This window comes from Megalobrama amblycephala, linkage group LG5, assembly GCF_018812025.1.
Source record: "Megalobrama amblycephala isolate DHTTF-2021 linkage group LG5, ASM1881202v1, whole genome shotgun sequence".
Classification (NCBI taxonomy): Eukaryota; Metazoa; Chordata; class Actinopteri; order Cypriniformes; family Xenocyprididae; genus Megalobrama; species Megalobrama amblycephala.
The window spans coordinates 1278954-1303864 of record NC_063048.1 but is presented as its reverse complement, the minus strand read 5'-3'; the positions used below and the strand labels follow the sequence as shown (position 1 = coordinate 1303864).

At 36.5% G+C, this 24911-nt stretch overlaps 1 protein-coding gene across 3 annotated transcripts in view; it reads left to right on the top strand.

The window, feature by feature from the left end:
- Positions 1 to 412: 412 nt before the first annotated feature.
- LOC125268275 (intraflagellar transport protein 43 homolog) overlaps positions 413 to 24911 on the top strand; it is a 44527-nt gene continuing 20028 nt past the window's right edge. For 2 of the 3 annotated variants that reach the window (XM_048190342.1, XM_048190341.1), the window contains exons 1-8: positions 414 to 528; positions 1105 to 1206; positions 10306 to 10376; positions 14637 to 14672; positions 15759 to 15805; positions 23575 to 23647; positions 24268 to 24343; positions 24574 to 24636. In XM_048190342.1, the coding sequence (XP_048046299.1) occupies positions 484 to 528; positions 1105 to 1206; positions 10306 to 10376; positions 14637 to 14672; positions 15759 to 15805; positions 23575 to 23647; positions 24268 to 24343; positions 24574 to 24636 (513 nt within the window). In that variant the 5' untranslated portion in view covers positions 414 to 483. Of the gene's footprint in view, positions 529 to 1104; positions 1207 to 10305; positions 10377 to 14636; positions 14673 to 15758; positions 15806 to 23574; positions 23648 to 24267; positions 24344 to 24573; positions 24637 to 24911 lie in introns of all 3 variants that reach the window. The other variant, XM_048190343.1, reaches the window with a different exon arrangement.

The window sequence follows — 24911 nt, the reverse complement described above, 5'->3', positions numbered from 1 at the left end:
TTGTCTGGCTATCTGTTTGTTTGTCTGTCTATCTATCTATCTATCTATCTATCTATCTATGTATCTGTCTATCTATCATCTATTTTTGCAGTGTATATATATATATTTTTTTCTTTTTTGTCATTTTCATTAATTCATTTTATTTTATTCTTCTATTGTTTTGTCTTTTTGACAATCACGTAAAACACTGGATGAAAGTAATACATCAACTTCGAAGCAAAAAAGAAATAAAAAAGAAAGAAAGAAAAAAGAAAGAAAGAAAGAAAGAAAGAAAGAAAGAAAGAAAGAAAGAATCATGAGTTTTTTTTTAATTTCACAGTTTTTATACATTTTTATTATTTATTGTTTTGAATGGCAAACATTTTATATTGAAATCACACATTTGGGTATGACTGATGATATAATTACATTCACAACATGACCTATAATGACGCGATTCAGCGGTGACGTGGCGTCACTTCCGGTACGTGGAGCCTGTCAGAAATGGACGACAGTCTTCAGCTGGCAGACGGTGGATTATCTAAAAATGTGAGTTGAATTCATATTAAACTGTTTTAGAGGTTAACCAGACGAACATGTTGTGCAGACACGGAGCAGCTCGCAGAAAGACGCACACTGTGTTTGATTCACGCTCCGTTTCAAACTGCAGGACTCGTGTTTTGAGCGCTAAACAACTGATGCCACATGAACCAATCCCACACATAGATATACATATTAGGTATATTATGTATATCTATGGTCCCACAGATCACCAGATATAATAAACAGAGATGTTTGTGTGCTGGAGGGAACGCGCACATTGCGTTTGTTTCTCGTGTAAACAGAGGTGGCGCGTCGTGTTGCCATAGCAACATTAATGGCGTCTGTGACTCTCACGCTGAACATAAACATTCGAATAAATCTAATAAAAACACCAAATAATACACTTTCATTATTTAACTGATAACACATTAAAGGCAGTACAACAAACCCCACCATTGTGTATTAATACATTAATACCATTTAAATAATAAATACTAATTGTCTTTTAGCACAGCATGTTAATGTTGGGATGGACTATTCCAGAAGGTGTTGATTGACAGGTGTGCTGCTCATGTTGATCAGGTGGCCAGATCAGGCCGAAGAGCTCGCCAGGCCGCTGAGATGATGAGCGCTGAAGACTCTCGTCAGAGGAAATCCTCTTCATCACTCAGTTCTGCTGCAGAGGTCAGTCCACATCAACACTGAACTGACTATATAATCCAAAGAGGAAAACATGGACTTCATTTCATGTTCCTCTTCATTGAGGTGCACCAGTGCAGCTCCTGATTTAAGACATGACTGAAGGGAAACAGTCTGCTAGTAACAGTATCTACTACTAGGAAGTTAAAGGCAGGGTAGGTAAAAAATTTTGTTCCAAATTTGTTTAAACTTTCTATATATATCCATGCATAATTAAAATGTAAGAACTCTGATAAAAAGAGTATAAAAATCGAGTGACTCTATACCGTTTAATCTGTATTAAACACAGCTCATTATTTCCATCCGGGACGAAACATAGGATTGGCTTAGGCGACTGTCACTCTCTCGCAACCATGGCAACCACCCTTTTGCCACACATGACCTGCTCACTTGCGCGCGCACGTTTGATTTGGGGAATTCAAGAGGCACGGATCCTAGGAATACCAAAACAATGGCAGAGAAACAGCAAGCAAAATTCACAGTATTGGCCTATGCAGTTAGTGAAGGCAAACCAGGCAAAAAAAGGAAGACAGTAACAGTACAAGAAAAGGCAATGAACAAAAAGTCTTTGGATAAACAAAGAAATAAAACGCGAGTTAATATCGGCGTGGCTTTCCAGCGATGGCGAGAACTGAGGGAACTCAAGGGGCTGAAAAGTGACTCCTTGATGGCTTTATTTCTGCTGGACAGGTAAATCTTTCTTTTTGTATTTTGATCATACATATTTTTTTGTTTATTTTTTCATGAAGTATGTGTCATTAGCACACGTAGCTGCGTAATATAGCTAACATAACATTACTCAGCGAGCCGTTGTAGAGACGATAAATAATCTATAGGCCTAGCTCAAGATGATAGCTATAGTGTTGAATTGTGCATAATTTTGCTTTAGATAACTAAATACATGTTTAACAGATAGTAGGCCTAACGTTACTCCGCATCTAGGAACTTTTCTTAGAACTATATTTACCCTCTGTCTAACTCTTTTACCATGTTCACCTGTAAGTTTACCTGCACGTTTTTTTCGCCTTTGTTTTGTTTTTATATTCTCTACCTATGTTTACTGATGTCTTTATCTTGTATCTGTGTGTGTCGTACACACTTTGTTGTATGTGTGTGTTATTATTTTGTGTCTGCAATGCAGTTGTGAGTTGATATTTGAGTGTATGTTACTCTGTTTATCTGTAGAACAACGTATATGTTATGAATCTTACACGAAATTCATCTTCATCACAGTGTAAATGATGGTAATGGAAAAACGTGTATCATGCAACCTGTTTTTAGCTTTGCCTTATAGATAACTAGCTCGTTAGCGAATCAAAAAATATATATTTTAAACTTTACCAATATCAATATGCTAGCTTGATAGTGAGTACTAAAATACATCTTGTTTGTTTATCTTCATAATTATAAAGTTATTTTTATTACATGTGATTCTGACATGATGTCACTACATGCACTGTGCTCCTTCCTCTCCGCTCGTCTCAGGTAAATAATGCGTCTTCCAGCTCAGTGGTCGGAGTCGCACGTTCATGCGTTTTGGGGGCGTGGCTTTGGAAGGAGCCCAGAAGGGAGTGGGTGGAGTGAATGGAAATAATGAGCTGTCTTTAAAACAGTCGTGAGAGGTCTACAGACACTCGATTTTTATACTTTCTTTTTCAGAGTACTTACATTTTAATTATGTATTGATATATAAATAAAGTTTAAACAAATTTTGAAAAAAAGTTTTTTATACATTTTTTACCTACCCTGCCTTTAAGGTGTAAGATGTGATACAGGTTTGAGCACACAGTACAAATTCCCACCTATTATATATTTTATTTTATTTATTTATTTATTTATTTATAATGAATGGCCGATATTTAGAAAACAGGGCAGCCGATAGCCGATATATGATGCCGATTTACTTTTTTCCCCCCTTCATCTCATAAAATCTAACTGTTAAGTAATAAGAAGTGATACAGAAAATTGCTTAAATTAACTGAACAACACAAGCCTCTCCAATCAGTGCAATTTAAAAATAATGTATATGTTAAATATTAAATACACAAAACAGGTAATCAAAAATCTAGACTTTGTCAAATAAACTTAGTAGTAGCCTAATTCATAGTAATAGTACATGGCTCAACTTATTAAAGGGTTAGTTCACCCAAAAATGAAAATGTCATTAATTACTCACCCTCATGTCGTTCCACACCCGTAAGACCTTCATTCATCTTCAGAACACAAATGAAGATATTTTTGATGAAATCTGATGGCTCAGTGAGGCCTGCATTGACAGCAATGACATTTCCTCTCTCAAGATCCATTAATGCACTAAAAACATATTTAAATCAGTTCATGTGAGTACAGTGGTTCAATATTAATATTATAAAGCCACGAGAATATTTTTGGTGCGCCAAAATAACAAAATAATGACTTATTTAGTGATTGCCGATTTCAAAACACTGCTTCAGGAAGCTTCGGAGCGTTATGAATCAGTGTGTCGAATCAGCGGTTTAGGAGCGCCAAAGTCACGTGATTTCAGCGGTTTGGCGGTTTGACACGTGATCCGAACCGCTGATTCGACACAAAAGATTCATAACGCTCCGAAGCTTGTCCGTTTTGGCGAGTAAAGTACAGCTGTTTGTCTTAAGTGAACATAAACAGTTTGGAGAATTTCAGATGTATATCAGTGTATTGTTAGAGAAATGCTTGCTTAATGCATTACAAATGAACTAAATTCGATTTTAGTCGACTAAAACTTGACTAAAACTAAAACAATTTCCGATTAATTAAAAATGCCAAAAATCGCCCGATCAATCGGTCGTCTAGTTTATATCTCACAGTTCTGAGAAAAAAGTCAGAATAGCAAGTTATGAACATGCAATTGCGAGAAAAAAGTCAGAATTGTGAGATAAGAAGTCGCAATTTTTATTTATTTATTATTCCCTGGCAGAAACAGGCTTCCATAAAATAGTCAACATTAAAAATAATGGTGATAAGATTTTGTGATCCTGTCTGAAAAAGTAGTGATATCTATATCGTATATCACCCACTCTTAATATAATGTGTATATTTATTAATATTGTCTATTTTGATGTAGGCACATTAAACCTGCATGCAGAGCAAAGCCTGTTCTGAGCGAGAGTATGACTGGTTTATTCTGGTGTGTTCTATTTTAAGGAGTTTCCCTCAGTGAACTCTCTCCCTTACACATGAACTAAAGATTGTTTGAGGCATATTTCTCTGCGTTACTGCAGGGCATCGGCATCTGAGGCATGCCATCTTTGGTCGCTCTTGGTTTGTCCCCAAGAGTGCTGAGAGCCGTACATGAGTTCTGCTAGGAATCCTAGCTATGTTTTTTTTTTTTTCTGTAAACTTTCCAAATTAGGTTGCGTTTTCCAATGTAAAACCAGGATTCTCGAGGCTCCTGTGACCTCACATCTACATGAAATACATTTTTCTGGCATGATGGGTGACAGGCCTGTTTTCCTTATGTCTTGGTAGTCAGTGTTTAATTTTGCTTCTTTACAAGTGTATGTTTTACTTTTATGAAGCAGACACATCTGAGCATCCAGCTTTGAGATCTCTGTTCCTTGTAGACATTTTACTTCATGCTAAACATTTATGATTTTATTTTATATTAATTTTTATATTTATTTTTACACGACACAACAGTGTTGTCATGCATATTACATGTTCAGTCTACATGCATGTAGTGTTTCTTTACAGTGACATCGCCATCTACTGGCCTGGCAGCAGAATACAGTGTTTTTAGTCATTTTCACGGATCTGTGTGAATGGGGATCGTTTTGACAACATTGTCATCAACAAAGAAAAAGCTTTCATTTTTAGTACATCATTGTCATGTAAACGTGCCCTCAAATTGATTTCCAGGGGCATTTTTACCTTTATGAATACATTTTTTTATAATCTTAGACAGGATTCCCGCAGATCCTTAAAAAGTCTTAAATTAGATTTTTAAAATTTAAGGCCACAAAAAGTCTTATTTTTACTTATGAGAGGTCTTAGATTTTAGATGACACTTTGACTTAGAAATATCTAAATCATTTACCAAATTAAAACTATCTAATTAGCATACATATTATTTTTTGTTTGTGGATTTGCTTGTTCACGTGACAATTCACGGGCCTCGCAGCATTTACGACAGCGTGTAACATACTGTCTCCTGTATGCGACAGGAAGAGAAAGCAGAAGAAAATGGGTAAATGTCAGTTCAGTAACAGTTGTAAGTTGATTCTTTATGTGCGTATAAGCATAGTCTATGATGACTTTGTAAATTATTGTGTTAACGATGTGCGAGCTGGCATTGAGTTTGTCACTCTTGCTTTCATTGCATGATGTATGCAGTTATTATATGCCCTCAAAATTCAAGATACATGGGTATTTTTGCCCCAATGAGTTTTTGTCTTATTATATCATAAGATATGATGTAGTTGTATTACAATATCACACGAGCAAGAGTGCCGTTTTCCCCAAATCAGCACGAATGCAACTGTGATATTTATTTTATAAAACAGTAAAATGAACAATAAGTTAACATTGAGTGTTACATTTTAGACACATTATTGTTTTTTTCTTTTATTTCGCCTCCGAAAATTTCAAAATGATGAACAGCAGAACAGAGTGCAACAGACAAATGCTTTTGTTGTACTGACTGAATCCGCGGTTTGACAATCACTTCGTTCCTGAATGAATCAGTTGTTTTAACAAATCGGTTGAATGAATGAATGAACTCATTAAGACAGTGACTTACTGCCACCTTCTGGCAGTTTAGTTTCATATTTAAAGTACATTTTAATTAAAAAGTTAAAATTAGAAATCATTTCATATTTAAATATTAAATTAAATTTATGTAGACAAATTGTAAATGCTGTGTAAATATGTTAATGCCACTTCTCATGCCACTTCTGTGTCAAAGATGGATGTTGATAATGATTTGATTTGATTGGTAATAAAAGCCCTATACTGTGCTTTTAATTGAATTTAATTTGAATATTAGAATTTGACATAAAAGGCGATGCATAGATCCAAAAAGTTTAGAAAATGCCCTTATGTAGGTAAAATTGGCGCTGGAAATCAGTTTAAGGTGGCAAATACTGCCCCTTAATAAACAAGTGAATTTCTGTTACTACTTTGATCTAACCACTGCATAGAATATGAACAAAATTGTCTTAAGTCAGCAGTCTACAACAGGCCTAAACCAGCCATGATACCAGCGCAAAAACACACTCAGAAAAATATAATCTAAATATTTTCAACAAACTTTGAAACTTTTGAAACAACTTTAAAAATATCGAGATACAATTTATTGTCAATATTGCACACCCCTAATGTATAGTATTTCTTTTTATTACTTCAGGTCTTAAAAAGGTCTTAAAAAGCCTTAAATTTGACTTCAAAAAATGTGCAGCAACCCTGCTTAGATGTTTGCATTATCTTTATGCCAAATTCCTACATTTAAATTCAGTTAGTATAATAAGACACTATATTTGTAATACTGAAATATACATTTTTATGATTTTATTATTTTTAAAGGTGCCCTAGAATCAGTTTTTACAAGATGTAATATAAGTCTAAGGTGTCCCCTGAATGTGTCTGTGAAGTTTCAGCTCAAAATACCCCATGGATTTTTTTTAAATAATTTTTTTTTAACTGCCTATTTTGGGGCATCATTAACTATGCACCGATTCAGGCTGCGGCCCTTTAAATCACGCGCTCCCCACCCCCCGAGCTCTCGACCGCCTTAACCAGCATAAACACAGTTCACACAGCTAATATAACCCTCAAATGGATCTTTACAAGATGTTTGTCATGCATACTGCATGCATGTGTCGGATCATGTGAGTACAGTATTTATTTGGATGTTTACATTTGATTCTGAATTGATTCTGAGTTTGAGGCTATGTTCCATGGCTAACGGGCTAAAGCTAACATTACACACTGTTAGAGAGATTTATAAAGAATTAAGTTGTTTATGCATTATACAGACAGCAAGTGTTTAAAAATGAAAATAGCAACGACTCTCTTGTCTCTGTGAATACAGTAAGAAACGATGGTAACTTTAACCACATTTAACAGAAAATTAGAAACATGCTAACGAAACATTTAGAAAGACATTCTTATTATTGCTCCATCTGCCATTTTTCGCTATTGTTCTTGCTTGCTTACCTAGTCTGATGATTCAGCTGTGCACAGATCCAGACGTTAATACTGGCTGCTCTTGTCTAATGCCTTGAACATGAGCTGGCATATGCAAATATTGGGGGCGTACATATTAATGATCCCGACTGTTACATAACAGTCGGTGTTATGTTGAGATTGGCCTGTTCTTCAGAGGTCTTTTAAACAAATGAGATTTATATAAGAAGGAGGAAACAATGGAGTTTGAGACTCACTGTATGTCATTTCCATGTACTGAACTCTTGTTATTCAACTATGCCAAGATAAATTCAATTTTTGAATCTAGGGCACCTTTAAATTATTATTTTTTTTTTTAAATGAAATGATACTTTAAATATTAAACTAAAACTGCCAGTAGATGGTGGCAAGTCACTGTCTGAATGAGTGAGTCATTGAGTCATTCACTCAACCCGATTCATTCAAACAGCTGATTCAGTTTAGTGACTGGCTGTGTCTGAAATCTTATACTCTCTAGAGTAGGTACTTATTTTGAACAAGTATGTACTTCACAACCGCTAAAAAACTATGTTTGATATAGTATGAATGTGTGTAGCATGAGTGTAATCCGGATAGTCTCTCATAGCCAGACCTTCAGTCTGGACTCCATGACAGCTTTCATTGGCCAAGGACCACCCAAGAGGACGTCTGACTGACATGTAACATAAACCAACCAATAGGTGTCATGTAAATCAACCAGTTTTGTGATGTTCCAACGGTCCGTGGGGCTGAGACTATAATCCAGACGTTCTACATTCGCCGTGTTTTCACTGTCACTTTACATATTCATACAGCAGAATATTCTGGGGGCCATGACAGTTTTGTGAATATTATCAAAAATGCTGGTGTTGGCTGGCAACTTAAAAAAAAAAAAAAAAGGCTGGGAGAAAAGAGTTAATTTTCTTACAATTTTCTCACAAATGTAATGATCTGTCAACAGAACTCGTCAAAATTATGCTTGCAACCTTAAAAGTTTAATTAAATCAATAATTTAGACTTTTTAACTTGCATTAATGCATTCATTTAAGTTTTGGTAATACAGTAGAGTCTATTTCTATTATAAGTTCTTTTTGTTGTTTATTTTTTATCCCACTGTCGGCCTGAGAAGTGCTGAATTGATCAGCTCATATCTTCAGCACAGGAGACGTTTCTGTGATTTTCATTCCGGTGTAGTGATGGCACCTGATGAACACTCCCTCGTTCTCTCTGCTGACCCGTTTTCCACGATTTGCATGAAAGGCTTGTTCGCTCATAGCGTCCCATTTGAGGTGGAATGCAGAGCGACCCTTCCCCCCCGCAGCCATCTCTGAGTCCTGACATCAGGATTTACAAATGACCCTGCTGAAGGAACCCAGGAACGGAAGTTTATTTGCTCTGCTGTGTTTTTTATGTTGAAAGTAACTGAATTCCTGCAGGGCTCTGGCTTATTTGCAGACCCAATTTGGTAATGAGAAATGCTTTTTTTTATTTAAAAAATGCATTTGTGGGTTGCCCACCCTCGTTGTGCCCCGAGGAATTCTGTCATTTTAAAGCTGGACCGTTATTCAGCCGCTCATAGAACCGCCGTCGAAGCCCTAGTGACTATTTTCAGAATTAAAGAATAAAGTGAGATGCGTGTTTTTTCCGCTGTGAAGCTATTTTGGGTCATGCCGGTCAGAGCAGTTCCCACACTTACACCATCAAACTTCTTCAGCGCTCTCTGAGTGTCCTACATTCTTTTTATTTCATCACAAAATATATTATCTTCCAGCTCTTTATATAAAGTTGAATATATTAGTACACTACTGGTCTAAAGTTTGCAATAATAAAGATGTTTTTGAAAGAAGTCTCTTCTGCTCACCCATGGCTGCATTTATATGATCAAAAATACAGTAAAAACAGTAATATTGTGACAATTTAAAATAAGTCATTTCACTCGGCGGCCATCTTTGAAACGCCTGTCAGGCATGCAAATGCAGCTCCTTTCTCTTTGAATGGGTAAACATCAAATTCTCCGAAACTGATCGCCAAGCTTTCGATTAAATTTCATTTTTAAAATCACCAATGAAATCTGACAACAACTGTCTCCAAACAAATTTTGTTTCTAAACGCTCAAATCATGACAAAAAACAGCATTTTTTGGGCTGGATCAAGCTAATGAGCATATGCAGTCCTAAGTGTGCATCTGCAGCTTCTAACGACCGCTGCAGTGATGCAATGACTTTACCAATTGGCGATTGGCTCTTATTTAGGAGGCGGGACTTATTTCACCATATATTGCACCATCTTTCTATATATATATATATATAAAGTCTTCACTATATTACTCTAACATATGGAAAACAGTCATAATAAAGTATCAGAAGATGTGATTGGTGGCATACGCCTGTCTTTCGTTTACCTTATAGCAGTCATTTTAAAAAACAATTAAAGGGACCATATTATCTTGTCTTGATGTTGTTTTTGTGCTCTACTAGAACAGGTTTTTCTGCTTGAATGTTGATTATTCTCCTCATATTCTCCATTGTTCAGCTCCTCTCTTCCCAGTCTGTCAGTAACGCTCTCTTTAGTTCCTGTCTCTATGAAGCCCCTCCTTCTGAAAAGCACAATGTGCTCTGATTGGTCGGCTGGAGCAGTGTGTTGTGATTGGTCAAGTGCTTGTTTGGGAAATGCCCCGCCCCTTACCATAACTGCCAGTTTTAATACACTACTGACTAACTCAACCAGGCCCCGCCCCTTTATTCTGCATATGAATTATTTAAATGAGGAATATTGTGAAGAAAACTCAAGACTACAATGGAGGCGTTTCAGGGAGTTCAGAAACTGATGCATGTACTTTTGAATATATGAGTTAATGTGAAGACACACTGATTGTTCTGCTGTGAATGCACTAATGGTGTGTGATGAATGTGTGTTCGATCTCAGGGTCCTCCACAGAAACCGGCCCGTCGGCAGGGAGGATGGGCGGAGGAGAGCACAGGATCCGGGTCTGCCAAGTGAGTACACACCTACGATACACACCTGAGATACACACCTGCAATACACACCTGAGATAACAAACGTTCCTCATGTTTTGCCTTTCTAAAAGCCCACGCTGTTCTGTCCTTCATCTAGTCAACAAATAAATGGAAAATAATATGCATAGACTTGAAAGAGTTCCACACACGGTCTTCGCTTGCAATGCTTTATTAAACAGCAGTGTTTCAGTCCAGCACTTTATTAAACAGATAATGGGTAAATCCATAATTTATTATATCAATAAGAACGGGTAATAATAATTACTACTCTTTCTAGTCTCTGAATGATGTCTGAAACATTGTATTTCGAACACTTCTTGTGTTTATTGCCTCTTTAAAGTGAATCTCTCATTTGTAAGTCGCCTTTGATAAAAGTGTCTGCTAAATGAATGAATGTAAATGTTCATTTTGTAACGTTTTTAATATATATCAGACAGGAACTTGAACATGCGTTACGTGTGAGATGTGTTTGCAATCCAACAATTATTACAGAGTGCACATTTCTTATCATGTCTTAATCATAGCTCTCTTTTCTCTCTTCATTTTTGTTTTCATCAGTGTTAATAACCTCTTATCTCTCTAATCTCATTTCTTACTTGAATTTTTCATTTCACTGAACTGCTTAAGTTGCATAAAGTTCTCATATAGTCTTTTTGGAGAGGGTGGAGGAGTAAAGTACTCTGAATGATTTTAGGATGTAAAACATTTTTAATAAATTATACTGAATCCTACATCAGGATTTGATGTGGACCCCTAGAATTGCTCCCACTGTTTAGAGGAGAAACGGCAAGCAATGACCGTCAGTCGCCACATGATGGCATCATCTCCTGTTAAATGTGTTTCACTGGAGTGACCAAAATGAACATTATGATCACTCCTAATGGCAGCATTTATTTTAGTAATTCACCTGTAAGCTCTAATGTAAGAAAACAAAAACGCCTCATGTTTCCATATGAAGTCTCTGATAAAAATGCTCCTCAAATACATCATTCTGAATCCATTCAACTCAACTGCAGATTCTGAATGTACAATGAAAAAATATTTGGTGTGGGATTTACTTTGGTGTAGAAATTGCTAGTAAATGTCACAAATATTTACAAAGAAGTGGCAAGTAACACATTGAATTCAACATGAAATTTTGAAGTAGAAAGACTGGAATAGTATTTTCTTGTAAAACGAACTCCAGTCTTCAAAAATAATAATATCATTTACAGTGTAGAAGAACCCTGAAATCTGCAGTGCATTTACATGTGCATCATATGTACATTTAATTCCAGTGTTAATATAATAATGAGATGCTTGAATCTTGTCAGAGAATCAGCTGTCAGCAGAAGTAACATATGCCAGTAAAGCTCACGTTGCTAAATTTATTTAACAAATATGAAGATGCAGTTCAAAATGAGTGATTTGATATGATAAGTACTCTCAAAAAGCCACTTTATATCATATGACACTGTGATTTTCATGCTAAATACTTGGTAAAATCACTATTAAAAAAAACTTAAATATCAATATTTTTAATCAGCTTTATACTCACTGTTTATATACTGCACATGTATTTTTTAAAACATAGAAAGTGAATCTTTTCCATGATAATCCACTTCAAAGGTTGTCCACATTCAAAAATTGGGGTCAGTAAGAATTTTTTTTTATTAAGGAAATAAATAGTTTTATTTAGCAAGGATGCATTAAATTGATCAAAAATGTAATTTAAAAGATTCTATTTCAAATAAATGCTGTTCTTTTGAACTTTCTATTCATCAAAGAATCCTGAAAAATAAAATATATGACGGTTTCCACAGAAATCTGAAGCAGCACAACTGTTGATAATAATTGATAATAATCATAAATGTTTCTTGAGCATCAAATCATCATATTAGAATGATTTCTGAACAATCATGTGACACGGAAGACTGGAGTAATGATGCTGAAAATTCAGCTTTGATCACAGGAATAAATTACACTTTACTATATATTCACATAGAAAACAGATATTTTAAATTGTAATAATATTTCACAATTTTTACTGTATTTTTGATCAAATAAATGCAGACTTGTTGAGGAGAAGAGGCTTATTTTGAAAACACACCACAAACTTTTCAATGGTCTGTAAATAGAAGCAGTTTATTTGCATTTCTAATTCATTTTCATGTAAACATGATCAAGTAACAAGTAAAAAATGCATGTTAAAATAGTGGCTGATATCACTTCCGTTTCATGCATCATGCTGTAAATAGACAGGTCAAATTCAGTAGTTAAAATGCATATGGAAAATGTGCATATGTGCTCAATATACAGGAGAAATTAAAGTGCACTCTCAAAAATAAATGTATTTATTGGCATTCATTGTTCGATAAAGAATCTTTAACTTCCAAAGATTCTTTATAGTGGAAAAAGATTCTTTACTTTATTGAAATGTTCTTTTCACTTAGAAAAAAATGTTTCTTTTTAAGAACTCTTCACCTAAAGGTTCTTTGGCACACCTAACATTTTTCCTCTATGGCATCAAACCCCCTTTTGGAAGCTTTATTTTAAGCGTGTTTGTTAGCATGCTTTTCTGATCACATCTATTGGCTCAGAATGAAGCAAACTCTCCACGTCTCTCAAGAAAGGTCAAAGCGTCACTTCTGCACGTCTGCCAAACTTATCTTGATTCTCTTGACCGGGAGGTGTTAAAGGGCTTCTCGACGCATTGATTCTCCTTCTAAAACAAAGTAATCGTCCCCTCTGAAGAAGACAAGGACTTTTTCTTCATCTCAATGTCACCCCTCGTGCTCAATCACTGGCGCTCTGTTCCCACTAATCCCACAGCAGAAATCCCGGGATTTGCAGATCTATCACTCCTAATTGACACTAAATGATCTGTCAGTTTATTGATGAACCTTTGAAGCCAAATTGTCACAATATATTTTATCCCGAACAACTTTTTCTAGACCGTTTTACCGTGTTTATCGCGCTGCGTTACACGGGTCTTAATGGAGAGCGCCGTAATGAGAGGACGGGCCGCGTGTCAAGGGCTGTACATGGCGTGCTAACACCCATGATTATCAGCATCTGCCTTACCGGTTACACACATGAGCCAATCAAAGCGCACAGAAGACACTGAAGTGCCATAGTTGTCATATTTATGTGACCTTTGTTACATCTCTAATTGCCCCTAAATGTTAAAGTCTGCTGTAATGTTTATTATTCCAGCACAATTTGACACAGATGTCATATATTATGCTGCATGATGAACACAGTCCAATCTCAGGATCCATTAGGTGGCGCTAAACACCAGCAAAACACCAGTGGAATTCTTGTGCATCACGTTTAAACGTGTAAAGCCTGACATATGGAGTAATAGTCAAAAAAAAATCTGTTTTTTTTTATTGAACAGTTTATTGAATGTTTAGACAAAATGTATAGAAAATATGCATGTGTTTTTTGAGTATCATATTTGATGCATCAGGCTTTTATGGCTCATATAGTCTGATATAGTGAGAATATGGAGGAAAAAACAGCTCAGTTTTATTCAGAGGATCAAAATGAGATAAAATATGCAATTTAGCGCAGATGCTGATATTAATATGAAAAGAAAGTAAGATGAAATTCTGATGCTTGTAAATCAATGAGATCTTTATAACAGTATAGCAGATACTTACATAAAATGCATATAAATATCAATATCTGCCAATAATATGTCTTAGTAAGATGATATTTAAATAGTTTTATGATCAAATCTCTGTAGTTTAAAACATATAATGCAATGCAATACAATGATGACTGAGAGATGAACAAATGCTTCAGTCCAGCTGAAATATTACTAACAATATCAAAGATATTCTTACGTTTACTTGATAAAATCAGTGCAGATTTCACAGCAGAAAGACACGAGCTGAAGGAGGACGTTTGTACAATTATACTAAAAGATCTTTAACTTGATAAAAAAGTGTGCAACAGGTTTATCAGCAAAGTTTTAATCATTTAGAAATGTGTATCAAACATGATACAGTAGCTTCATATGGTTAAAGCTGCACCTGCAATAAAGAATATATTCTATTTTCCAAAACTGAAAATGATTATTCACCACATTAAAGTATAAAAATGATTATTTTAAAATGAAAGGTGATTAATTAATGCTGTTTAAACTCTGATGAGAGACACAGATACACACACTCGGAGTGATTGAGTGAATTAGACGAGTTGTGATTGTGACGGCTGATTGTTGTAAGCTTTGATTTGTAATGTCCTCCACAGGTCTGGAAGACGGCTGGCTGCTGAAGAGCTGGAGGAGTGAGTTCACCACGTTTACTGTCTTTACTTCCTTCATGATTCAGTTTAGCACGCAGTGATTAGGAACACACATCTTAAGAAAAGGAAATGTTTGTTTACGCTCTTGATTTAAGGAGGAAATTACCGTCATATTGAAATTGTCCTTGGTTAATGCGAGAACAATCACTCTGATTAAAAGACATGATGATGGAGTTTACACATATAACCTGTGGTTAGGGACTGGACGACATGTCACATATTCACAATATATTCACAATGATTTTACTGACAATAGAAAAGCTATGCAACAGTGTGATTATCACTGTTGTTTTAATGCACGTTTCCTAAAGATTGCATCATTACACCAGTTACAATAAGGTTACACTTTTGCAATTATGCTTTACAATAAGGTCACTTTCATTAACATTGCTTCTTAATATTAGTTCACAATGCATTAAATAATGTTAACAAATACAAATAAAAATGAGATACTGAGATTAACATTAAGATTAATAAATGCTGTACACTGTAAAAAAAAACATTTTTTTCTAAGATAATTAATGTGGTTCAGATAACATAATATTTAGAGTTTCTGTCCATTAAATCAATCACCTTCATTGTATTAACTCAAATTTTTAATTTAAATGAACTCAAAAATCTAAGGCAACTAGGTAACTTACTTTTTTAAGTTAAACCAACAATTATTTTTTACCATGTAGAAGTGCTGTTCGTTGTTCATTCATGTTTACTAGAGAAGTTAACTTATTGTAAAGTGTTACTAAAACATTAAATGTAAAGTATTTAATTTCTGCGCCACTAGCAGGACCAAACGCTGCAAACCAAATGCAAAATAATTTTCAAACAAGCTTCCTGAACACCATTTAATGTCATTATTTCTTCTTGCATTCAAACGTTTTGAATCTATTTTGAAATATAATAATGCATCTTCTGATTTCATTCAGAGTAAATGCATAAATATTGAGGTATCTTTTTTATTTCTAGCTATATCTCCCAGATCTAGCCAGACACTGGACAGATAGATATATATATGTGTGTGTGTGTTTTGTATTTGTCCCTGATCTCTTTTGTTTAACATGATGTCTGAAGCCGGCGGCTGAGGCCACAAACCCCCGAGGGCTCCGACAATGAAAGTGGTGAGTAGATGATTCCCCGGAGCTCTGCTTCACTTCAAACACATTTACTCCACCATGAAAACTGCCTTATGAAATTCAGACAGAACTGAAGCTAATGGCTGCTAATTTATTGTACGACATTCCAGAAGGGTGCTGGATAAAGCAGCTTATTCAGTGAGCTTCCAGCTGCTATGATTGATAAATTATTACACATTCTGAAACAGTATTTCATGACATACACCAGCGACAAACACACTTACATTAGGCTTGACCTGGTAGCTTATAGCACAAAAACACGCAATCTTCAGGCCATATGCTGCGCTCATATATGATAAAGAGACCTTAAATGATTAAAAATAGAAATTGCTATTGGATACAGCTGCCACAATATTCAATAAACTACATCCAAATACATCACTATGCATAATATTGGCTTTTTTTATTATTTATTTTTTACTGATTGAATGTCAAAAATAGACTAAGCAAATTTGATAACAGAAAATGAGTTGTTAGATTTAAGAATTAAAGTGTCCAAATATCAACAAATTAACCAGCCTAATATTTTGGTCAGTTAATATATTGTTTTATAAGTACTAAAATAGCTAAAAGTAAATAAACTGCTAAAACTTAATAAAAGCTATACAGACATTTAAAAAATAAAACAAAAAACTAATAAAACTGACAAAACAACACAACAAAATACTAAAACTATTTAAAAACTACTGGTATATCAATGATATAAACAACATCAAACTCTTAACTAGTTGGTGCTTATGAGATAATAATGTGATTATTATTCTCATCTGTATCAGTAATATATTCATGTTATGCATATTACAATATTACATATTGTTATCAGTCATAAAAAACCATACTGATCTCAGAAATGACGCTCGACATCATAAGCTCATGCACTGAATATGATCCTTCTTTACTCTTTCCTATGAAAGTTGCTTGAACTCATGAATAAATAAGAGACGTGACACACGACTTTTTGATAGAATCAGCATCAAAAAGCGGTTTCTGGTACACGTCAGCGTCGGTTCCCTCTCGACCTTGTGTCACAGGTCGTATCGCGACCTCATTAAAAAAAACGTTGTTTTCTCTCGCCGCTTAATCTTGGCGTTTGCATAGTGAGAGCTTTTCCTCTCCGCGCTTCACATTGAACTCGGGCAGAATTGTGTCGATGGTGCATTATTCGGCGAGATGCGGGGAGGGGCGGAAAAGTTCAAATCCAGTAGACTGTTTGCGAAGGCTGGACACAGAGGCTTTTTGATGTCATTGCTCTAAGACCATTAAATTTGACTGCGGGTCCGCGGGGGCCCGAATCTGCTGAACGCGCTGCTTTAGAAATGAGGGGACAGTGTCACCTCGCGCTCATGAATATGAAGCAGCGCTCGTGCGCGCCTGCATTTATTTGTATATCAGGAACACAGATGAATCTTGTCAGTGACTAAACGAGGCTGGCATTTTTAATTAGCTTTAATTAAAAATGAGAGAAAAGGAAGAAGTTATCAATGTAGGATAACGGGGCTTGTTATGAGGGTCAGTGAGATGAAGTGAACGTGGCTTTTGTGACAGGATTCAGAAACGCAAACGAGGATGGAAATCTGAGAGTGAATTAAAAATGGCCACGTTTATCTCCTTGAGACTTGAGGAGGGAGTTTTTTAGGGCATCATGGGTTCTGTTCCTGCTCTCTTTCTGTTTTAAGATACTAAGGCAGCTTTTTGAAGAGGGCAGATTTTAATAGTAGGGGTGTAACGATACATAAAACTGATGGTTTTGAAGTCACGGTTCGGTTCGGTACAGCAGGGGGAGAAAACTAAACAAAATTGTTTTTTTTTTTATAAAACTGTAGTTTACTGAACAAATTGTGTCTCTGTCTTTAAATGAATTCAATTATGATTAAAAGTTTCTTAAGGATAAATAATGACCTAATGCTGTAAACTATATAGGGAGCCCTTACTTGTACATTACTGTAATATTAAAGGTTCAGAGCTCAAACTGTTAGCCTAAATTCAGTTGCTATTTATTTTTAGATATAATAATCAACACTCAAATAACAAATTGTATGCAAACATGTAAGCTGCACATGAGGTAGTTTTTGCCAATTTGACGACAGGTTTATTTAACATACATTAAATAATCAAGACATCACTAACAAGTCAAATATAATGAATATATAGGCTAATATAGTGCATATATTTAGTGAAAGAGTTAATTTCTCTGGTGAACTAACAAGCTGTGGACTTGCCTGAGGCAGTGTTACCAAGAATTGGGCTACTTTAACACTGTTGCCGCGGGTTGTTTTTCATGTCCGCTGGTTGAAGTGACTTCAAATAACATGACATTGAGCCCCTAGAATGTAAATTTTACCAGGAAACCCCACCAAAAACGCTGATTTTACCCCTCAAAACTCCATGTTTACCGGGAATGCAATTGGACTAGTTTTGAGTAGCAATTGGCTGTGTTTTGTTGCGAAAACCTGAGGTAAATGCTATGTGACACAGTGTTTACAAGCTGTTATTGATGTCTTCCCGCTCAATGAAACACTGATTGAGTGAATACATGAGATATATGCTTCAGTAAGTTGTACTGTATCTTTAATAACATACCTTCAGATGTTCATTCATGTTTATTCTGTAACTAGTATTAAAGAGGAAGAGATGATCGCGTTCACTCGCGCTCCGAGCCGCCGTTTGAAATGAGGCGCATCAAAGATAGACAAAACTGCATTTTTTGTTTTGAATTTTTTGATAAAATGGACAGAATTTGAAAGATGACACTTTGTTTCTTATTCTTATGTTCGAAAGTAACAAAACGCGGAGCTTATTGCAATTATTTGTGGTTAATTGTGGTTAGGCTACAATGCTATCACAGTTTTTTGGTTCGGTTTAAACATTGTTACACCCCTATTTAATAGCTACTTCAAAAAATTTAAGTTTTAGGTCAATGCATTAATAAAAGCTGTATAAAACAGGTGACGCTGTCTGACACGCACCCAAAGCGCGCACACAGAAAGCCACCTCTCAGACACCGTGCGATCCCAAATTCAGCTCTCTTTTGCAGCTTATTGCACTGGAACGGTCAAATACACACACAGTTATGTGGAAATGCCTGTCTTGGCGAGTATTCATGTAAACACAGTCGATTTCGTCTTAATTGAACGTAAACAGTCAGGAAAGTAATCGGATGTGTGTCAGTAGTATCCGTGAGTTAGGTCTTAAAGTGACAGCAGCCTAAGGGGCCGTTCACATAGAATGCGTTTTTAAGACGCCGTGTCAAGTTGTAAGAATTTCAACTTTTGCACGCAGCCCCCGCTCATCAATGCCAGTTCCAAAACAGTGGACCAATCAGAAGAACTCGGAGGCGGGTTAAGCGTTGTGAGCTTCTGTTTACAGTAGCAAGTGGGCATGACAACTGTTTTATTTGACGGCAACATGGCGGAGGAAGCGCTCCTTATTATCTTATTTTCTTTTTTTTTTCCATGTCAAAACTTGTATCTATCAATTCTGCCATTTCCGCTACTGTCGTTATTGCATCACGTCTCAAAAGCGCGTCTCAAGACCCTCGCGTTCTGCGCTTTTTTAAAAACCATTCCTGAGTGTTCTGTGTGAATGGCCCCTAATACAGTAAACCTTCTGCTGTCTGTCAAATAACAAGAGAAAAAGAGAAAATCATTCACTGCTCTTAACTGAATAACTTTTGTTGCTTTAATATGAACCAATGCATATTTAATTCATGTGAAAACTATGCAGTGTTTTAGTTTTACATTTGATTATTCAGTTTCTTACTTGAATGCTACTGTTAAATAGATCTAAAAAACTTTTCAAAAAATTTCATTTGCGTCTTTCTTATACTGCATCTGCCCTGTTGTTTGTAATGTGCCTCTTTGTTCTTATTTTTAATTACAAAGATAAATTAAAATAACAAAAATAACTAATCGTCCACCCCTAGTTCCAGGTGTTTTTGTTTACCTGGATGGTCTTGATGTTTTCAGGTTGATTATAACTATATATTATTTATATAATATATAGTTATATTAATTTAAATACAGTTTTAAATACTGTTTTAGTGATCTTCTGAAAGTTATCAATTCAACATTGCTTGAATGTGAAGGGAACACTTCTTCACAGTTTTAACCCTGTAATGTTTTTTGTTCATCTCTCAATCATTGTATTGCATTGCATTATGTTTCATGAAAGTTATTATAAAAAGTGTTAACCACTTATTTCAACATTGGCTGTATATAAAATGAATCCCTTGTATTTGGATAAAAGCGTCTGCTAATTGAGTAAATGTAAAGCAAATGGGAAAAAAAAAACCCATTTCAGTCGTATCGTTTTTGAACTTTTCCACTTTAAGTGGAGAAGTTTGACAAGTTTTGTTCTGCTTTTATTAACAAAACTTTTCTTTATAAAGAAGAGCTATGCTTTCTTCCATTTAAAGCACTGTCAAACTGCGTTTGACGGTGATTTTGTAAACGTGCGCTCTCGTGGCACACCTGAACATACTCCAGCAAAAGTCTGTCCAAATAGAGGAGAAGGGCTGTGAAAGTTTGTCCTTCTTTGGGAGCGATGCCACGCTCTGTCCTGTCGAGTTTTGCCAATTAAAGTGGGTTCCCACTGTTCTGGGCAGCGGGCACGTGGCTCTTGGCACCGCGGCTCCTGCCAGGCCGCGCCGTGACTTCCGACCCCACACAGATGGGCTCGCAGGCAGGCCTGCGCGCCTGGAGCCCGGCCCGGCCCGAATGGACACGGAGGTCGCCGCTCTGGCCTGAAGGGTCCTGAGGGTGGCCGCCGCTGACAGGGCCCAAATGCTCGGCGCCGGGATGAGTGTGAGTGTGTGTCGGTTTCTGGGGAGCCCCTGGCCGGAGCGCCGCCTCACAGCGGGAAGAGATACTGTCTTGATCACTGAATATTCATGGCCGCCTGGTCGCCGTGACAGGGGGGCAGCGTGGAAGAGGATGTCAGTGCGAGAGTGAGAGAAACGCAGAGAGGAGGGAGGAAATCAAACGCCAGTTCACACACAATATAAACCGAGCCACGCCGAGGAGACAGACAGCATCTGTGATGATTGGAGGGATTGTGGGAAATGCTGCAACTCGCAGTAACACCCAGCAGTAGCTGCAGCATATGGCCGCGTGCGTCTTGAGAGAAACTTTGTAGCTAGATCACATGTTCATTTTAAATCCAAGATGAGCAAAATTGGCTTTGGCGAGTATATAAAACTGTTGATTATAATAAGTCAATATTTATTACCAGTTACGTTAGCTTGTGTAAAGGTTTGTTCATGCCAAGAACGTTAATTGTATAAGCATCCGCACAAAAGTACGATAACCTTCTGTTTATTATTATAAGCGTGATGCTGTTTTGCTGTCTGCCCATGTTTATGTCTTTCTTTATTCAGTCAAAAAGAAATTAAGGTTTTTAAGGAAAACACTTAACTAGTGGACCTCACTGGGGTTCAACGGGTTGAAGGTCCAAATGTCAGTTTCAGTGCAGCTCTACATGATCCCAGACGAGGAATAATTGTGCTCAAATGCTCATCTTGCAGTGCTCTGCGATGCATTATGCGTTACGTAATCACATTACAAAGGTCACGCATCAAACGGCCTTTACAAAAAAAAAAAAAAGGTAAAACAGCGATGTCGGGCGATTTTGAAGTTGGTGGAGAAAATGAGATGGAGTTTTTTGCCCTACTGCGGTATTTCCGTGTGACCTTTCCAACATGATTACGTCATGCATGGAGCATCACAGAGCAGTGCAAGATGAGCATTTGTGGTTAAAAAATATATAATTTTTATTTTTTTAGAAAATGGCCAATGGTTTCTCTAGATAAGACTCTTATTCCTCGTCTGGGATCATGTAGAGCTCTTTGAAGCTGCACTGAAACTGACATTTGGACCTTCAACCCGTTGAACCCCAGTGAAGTCCACTATATGGAGAAAAATCCTGGAATGATTTCCTCAAAAACCTTCATTTCTTTTCAACTGAAGAAAGAAAGACATGAACATCTTGGATGACATGGAGCAGAGAAAATTATCAGGAAATTTTCATTCTGAAGTGAACTAATCCTTTAAAGAGACACTTACTCCACCCACAAATACTCTCATCATTAACTCATCCTCATGTCACCCCAGGTGTGCATGAAGAGATTTTTTAGAAAAATAATTAATCTCTGAGTCCATATAATGAAGTTGGATCGGACCCTCAAAGTTGACACTTCAAAAACCACACAAAGCGAACACGACGGTTATCCACATGACCCCAGTTGATGAACCAATAGCCATGTACACACTGTAGAGTTTCAGGCGTGACAACCACATTTAAATACAGGAGTGAATCCCCTAAATAATCATGTTTGTACGGAACACGAGGCTCTTCTGAAATTGTGGTGATTGGCACCATGATAACCATAGCAAAATTATGGCTTCTCACATGTTTGGTATTCACTATTTTTGACCAAAGTAATATTAAAGTGACAAAAGGGTTTTAACTAAACCCCCGTCAACAGAGGCGTCATGTTTTGTTTATGTTTGTAAGGCTGCTTTGCAGAACACAGAAGTATCATCATGTCCACTTATTATAAGCACTTGCTTGGTTCATAAAACGCTCAAGTTTATTGATTATTAAAGTGGGCAAGGTGCAGATCACAACATTTTGGTCCTTTTTTTCAATATAAAGCATTTGGATTTATTGAGCTTTTTTTATTGTTTGCTGTTTTTTCTAGCAAACTAATTTGGTTGTGGTTTGCAGTTTCACTCCTGTAAATACTGAACTGTGTGTGTACAGAACAGGATTCAGTACTAAAAGCTGAACTGACAACTAAATTTAGCTGCAGTGTGTATGTGGCCAATGTGTTCTGAAGCTAAACTGTGTCTGTGTCTGTGTGTGTGTGTGTGAGAAAATACTAATATTTGTAACTTTTATAATAATAAACCATCCCTTCCAGCCAACGGTCATATGATTCATGCTTGATGTAAATGTCAGCACAGTTATTGTACAGTTCTCACACACACATTATTTTTTTTTTTTTTTGCTTTAAAAAACATTGATTCATCAACTGGGGTCGAATGGATTATCATAGTGTTCCTTTTGTCTGGTTTTTGAAGCATCAACTCTGAGGGTCCCATCCACTTCACAGAGATAAACTGTTTTTCTAAAAATCTCTGTTTGTGTTCACATGAAGAAAGAAAGTCATACATCTGGGACAGAGTGTGGGCGAGTAAATGATGTGGGAATTTTCCTTTTTGGGTGGAGTATCCCTTTAATGGCAGCAATTTTACATGAGGTGTAGAATGCTCTATATTACAGGTCTTGTTAGAGGTCAATGGAAAATGCATTTCACCTGTGTAAGAAAAAATGATGTGGACGTTGAAGATCTTGATGAAGAAGTTTATTGCAGCATAGCAGTGGCAAAGTACACGTAGCACCTTGGGTTCATCGGAGTCAGAATGAACCCAGAACATCCGAATCTCAAACCTTTTATCCTGTTACGGTTTACCACTCTTCATGTGAATGTAGTTGCTCATGTATTAACAGCTGTGGTCTGTATGTTAATGAAGTTATGACACACCCCATTGTCTGAAATGGTTCCCACTGTCCCACACCTATTCCCATTCTACAATTGATGACCATTTGGTTAGGATGTGATCAACCCAAATGGTGCAGAAACAACATAACTGTTGACTTTTAAGGCATTTCGGGGATTAGCTCATTCTAAGATATGCTTTGGAGTGGAATCTGGGTCGAGGCAGACTACAATTTCTTACACCTGCTTTTTCTAGACATCCCAGTGATTCCAGACCTGGAGGAGGTTCAAGAGGAAGACCTCACCATGCAGATCGCGGCTCCACCCAGGTATCAAACGATACTCATCATTTAAAAAAACCCTCTCATATGCTTCACTTGTCCACAAACAATAGTTACATCATCCTGAAACATGTCCAATTGAGCACAAAAAGTGACCCACTTAAATAATAAGCAACAGCAAATAATATGCAAGTTATCCTTTCCCAGATAGAAGTAATTGGTTTCATATTGTCACTGAACTGAAGCCAAAACAAATCATTTTCTTAATATAAGGTTAACAAGAAACCAGAAGATAAACATTTTTCAGTTCAGATTTATTTGAATAGAGCTTTTCACAATAAATATCATTCCAGACCAGCTTTACAGAGAATATTGTGCCTGACAAAAACAAAAACAAAGTACAAATAAAACTAAGCTAGTCGTAGAATAGTTCTAATTTTAGGGCTGTCAAGGAAAAAAATAATCACAATTAGTTTCTGATTTCTGACCTGCCTTAAGAAAGCTTGATTGGACAATGAAACCATAATAAAAACAGGTGATTGCCCTAAACATGTTTAATTCATATCTTAAGTCAGTGTTAAAGGTGAAATAGTTTTAGGATGTCTAATGTGTCAGCGATTTAAGACGATGTAAACAGACAGGTGTTTAGAGATCTCTCTTGTCTTCAGTATCCAGGTGAACAGAGTTATGACCTACAGAGACCTGGACAACGACCTCATGAAGTACTCTGCTTTTCAGACCCTGGTGAGATATACTCTACCCATCATTCCCAAACAACAACACAGACTGTTGACTCATCCAAATCGAGGATCTTGTAAGGCGGTGTATAGTTTCTGCTTAATTTTAGAACAACTACAGCGCCTGTGTTTTGGGGTGAATATGTGGTCACATGCTGACCTGGCATTATATCGCATAGCTGCGGTATTTTCAGTAATTGTTTGCCTAATGTTTTATCTGTATTGAATGTTTCCCAGGATGGAGAGATTGACCTGAAGTTGCTCACGAAGGTTTTAGCCCCGGAGCAGGAGGTGAGAGAGGTGAGCTCTGGGAGTAAATATAGCGTCTGTCTAGCTCTTTCTAGGGCATGTAAGAGGGTCAGACCAACAGATTTATGAAATCAGGACCAGTGTTCTTCATCTCATTCTTTCCACAATGTTTTACAGTGATAGTCCACTTAGAAATGAACATTCTGTCATCATTAACTCACCCTCATGTTATTCCAAACTTCTGTGCAACACAAATTAAGATATTTTGAAGAACCTTCACTCTTTTAAACACTGGCTAGCGGCCAAACGTTTGGAATCATTTTGAT